General features: G+C 40.3%; 1 protein-coding gene across 1 annotated transcript in view; it reads right to left on the minus strand.

Annotated features, from left to right (window-relative positions):
- Nucleotides 1–152: 152 nt before the first annotated feature.
- The window catches only part of LOC103517897 (protein max), a 30,679-nt gene continuing 28,488 nt past the window's right edge, over nucleotides 153–2,343 (minus strand). The window contains exon 4 of the mRNA XM_026829839.1: nucleotides 153–930. Within this exon, the coding sequence (XP_026685640.1) occupies nucleotides 731–930 (200 nt within the window). The 3' untranslated portion in view covers nucleotides 153–730. The remainder of the gene's footprint in view (nucleotides 931–2,343) is intronic.

The raw sequence follows: 2,343 nt of genomic DNA on the forward strand, positions 1-2,343 counted from the left end.
TTAAACCCTTTATTTTATTTTATTTATATTTATTTAAAATAAAAATAAAATAAAAAGGGTTTGGTTTAATTTAATTTATATTTCTACATAACAAAAAAGGTCTTGGTAAGTACCTACCTACTTATTAATACATAGGTACTGCTCGAACCTCAGTGGTGCAGTGGTTAATGCGGTGGACTTTTGATCTGCAGGTTCGCGGTTAGAGTCCAAGACAAGTCATAAAGTTTATCCAATTGAATTAAGTGGGAACGACATTTGTGACGAGCATTTGCATGCTTATAATGTTCAGGTAGGTAATAATATCATTGTAGTCAAATAATGAGGACAAAATTCTCTGTCTTTCCTGGGAAAAGATCTCTCATTTTCAACTTTCAAGTATACTGTTGGAAAAAGACTGGGATCGAACTCACGCCCTTCAGATTATCAGGCGAACGCCTTGACCACTACACCACCAAGGGAAATACATTCTTTTCCTTCCTACAGGATAAGGAAAGTTGTTGTTTTCAAATGTCGGGAACTTGGCCATTATTATGTAGGTAATTCTCCAGATCTCCAGGTGCATCCCAATATTTTTCCACGATGTTATTGCTGGACTGTGCAGGACAGTAAAAAATGCTTACTGAAAACAGCCATTATCAAAAAAATCCATTATTTAACCAAAGCGTAAGACCAGTGTCGACGGGGTCACTCGGGGGGGTTACTTGTCCACGTCAAGATCTTCCTCCCCGTCTCATTTGTACTCGAGGCCATTCACCCTCATCTTCTTCGTCTTGCGACCGCCACTGCCCATCATTCGGCCGGACTCGGAGTCCGAAGTGTCAGTCTCGGATTCACCCGGGTGATGTGAGTAGGCCCCGTCCTCCAGACCCATCTCACTGCTGCTCTCCGCCGCGAAGTTACCCGTCACTTTGGCCTTCTCTAGGGTGCGAACTGAGGGGGGAGAGAGAGAAGAGGGGTGTGGGATTATTAAAACAAATCTAAGATTCAGGTAGTGAACTGAAGGAAGAGGGGCGAAATTACAACAAACATAAACATATACTCGTACAAATCGGGAGGGTTTCGATCGACTATACAAGGACGCTTCAAGTTTACCCAGTAGACAAGAAGAATAAATGAGTATCAAAGAGCCCCTTTATCCTGCCAGAGTATCAAAAACCTCTTCTTCTATAGTTCATCCAGATCAATGTGGCAGCAATGAGTCATCAACCCAAAATGAAGGAACCAATCAGATTGCAGGAAATCCTTACATTGTTGCAATTGAGGTAAAGGTCTATTTTTGATAAACTCTCTCTTTTAAAATGCAGAGGTAGCTCTAAGTTCAGAGGTTGGGGTTCCAGGAATAGCGGTAAGGTGGATATGCTTACCTGACTTTGTTACACTGTCGGAGGAAGCACTGTGCAATATACCTGTCCCCTTTTAAAGATTCCTACTATTGCCACATGTGACATGTTTTGGCAACCAATGCTATTTTTTCTGCGTCACATTGATCTGGACACACTATACGTCGCTACCTGAAGAAGAAGAAGAAATAGAAGAAGAAAGAAGAAGAAGAGAAGAAGAAGAAGAAGAAGAAGAGAAAGAAAAGAAGAAGAAAAACCGGTTCTGTTTTCGGGATTCGAATCGTCCCGTTATCCACAGGACTTCCTTTCAAAAAAAATCCCACACTGAGGCTTAGGTGTAGAGACAAATAGTCCCAAAAGATGGATTAAGCTAATAACATCTACGACTTACTTGAAGCTCCTAGTATTGCATTTTGTCTCTTAAAAATCATCAGATGTCCCTGCGATGCGAAGCGTTTTTCGTCGTCATTGAATTGAATATAGTCGGCGGCTTTCTTCAGGATCTGTGCACGGCTGGACCCTGAGGACAAAAAAACGCAAACGGAAAGTTGGCGTCTATACGAGGAATTTATGAAAGGCACATTTAATCATTTTTTTTTCTCTTGTAAACTTCTTTTGACATAATTTATTTCTTTCTTCTTAATTTCGATTCTTAAGTTACTTCTTTTCTTTGTAACTCTTTTGACTGTTATATTATCCAACTAGGGTGGAGTTTCTCTCTTTCTTCCTTTTAATAGCACCGACTATTACACCATTTTAGATCGGAACATACTTGCACTGCGACCCTTTGGGTAACCACGTATCACCTGTCTGAACTATCAACCCGTAATAGTTCCCCAGGAGTCTTTGCCTTTGTTTGGAATGTTTGGTAAGCTACTCAGACTGCACTGCATTGCTACTATTGTAGCCATTATCATTTGACAAAGCATATCATGTTAAACAAGATTAACGACTGTCAGATTGATTTCGCTAGATTAAAAACGGTGAATAAAGGGAGCATATA

Source organism: Diaphorina citri, unplaced genomic scaffold (genome assembly GCF_000475195.1).
Source record: "Diaphorina citri unplaced genomic scaffold, Diaci psyllid genome assembly version 1.1 scaffold2002, whole genome shotgun sequence".
Taxonomy (NCBI): domain Eukaryota; kingdom Metazoa; phylum Arthropoda; class Insecta; order Hemiptera; family Psyllidae; genus Diaphorina; species Diaphorina citri.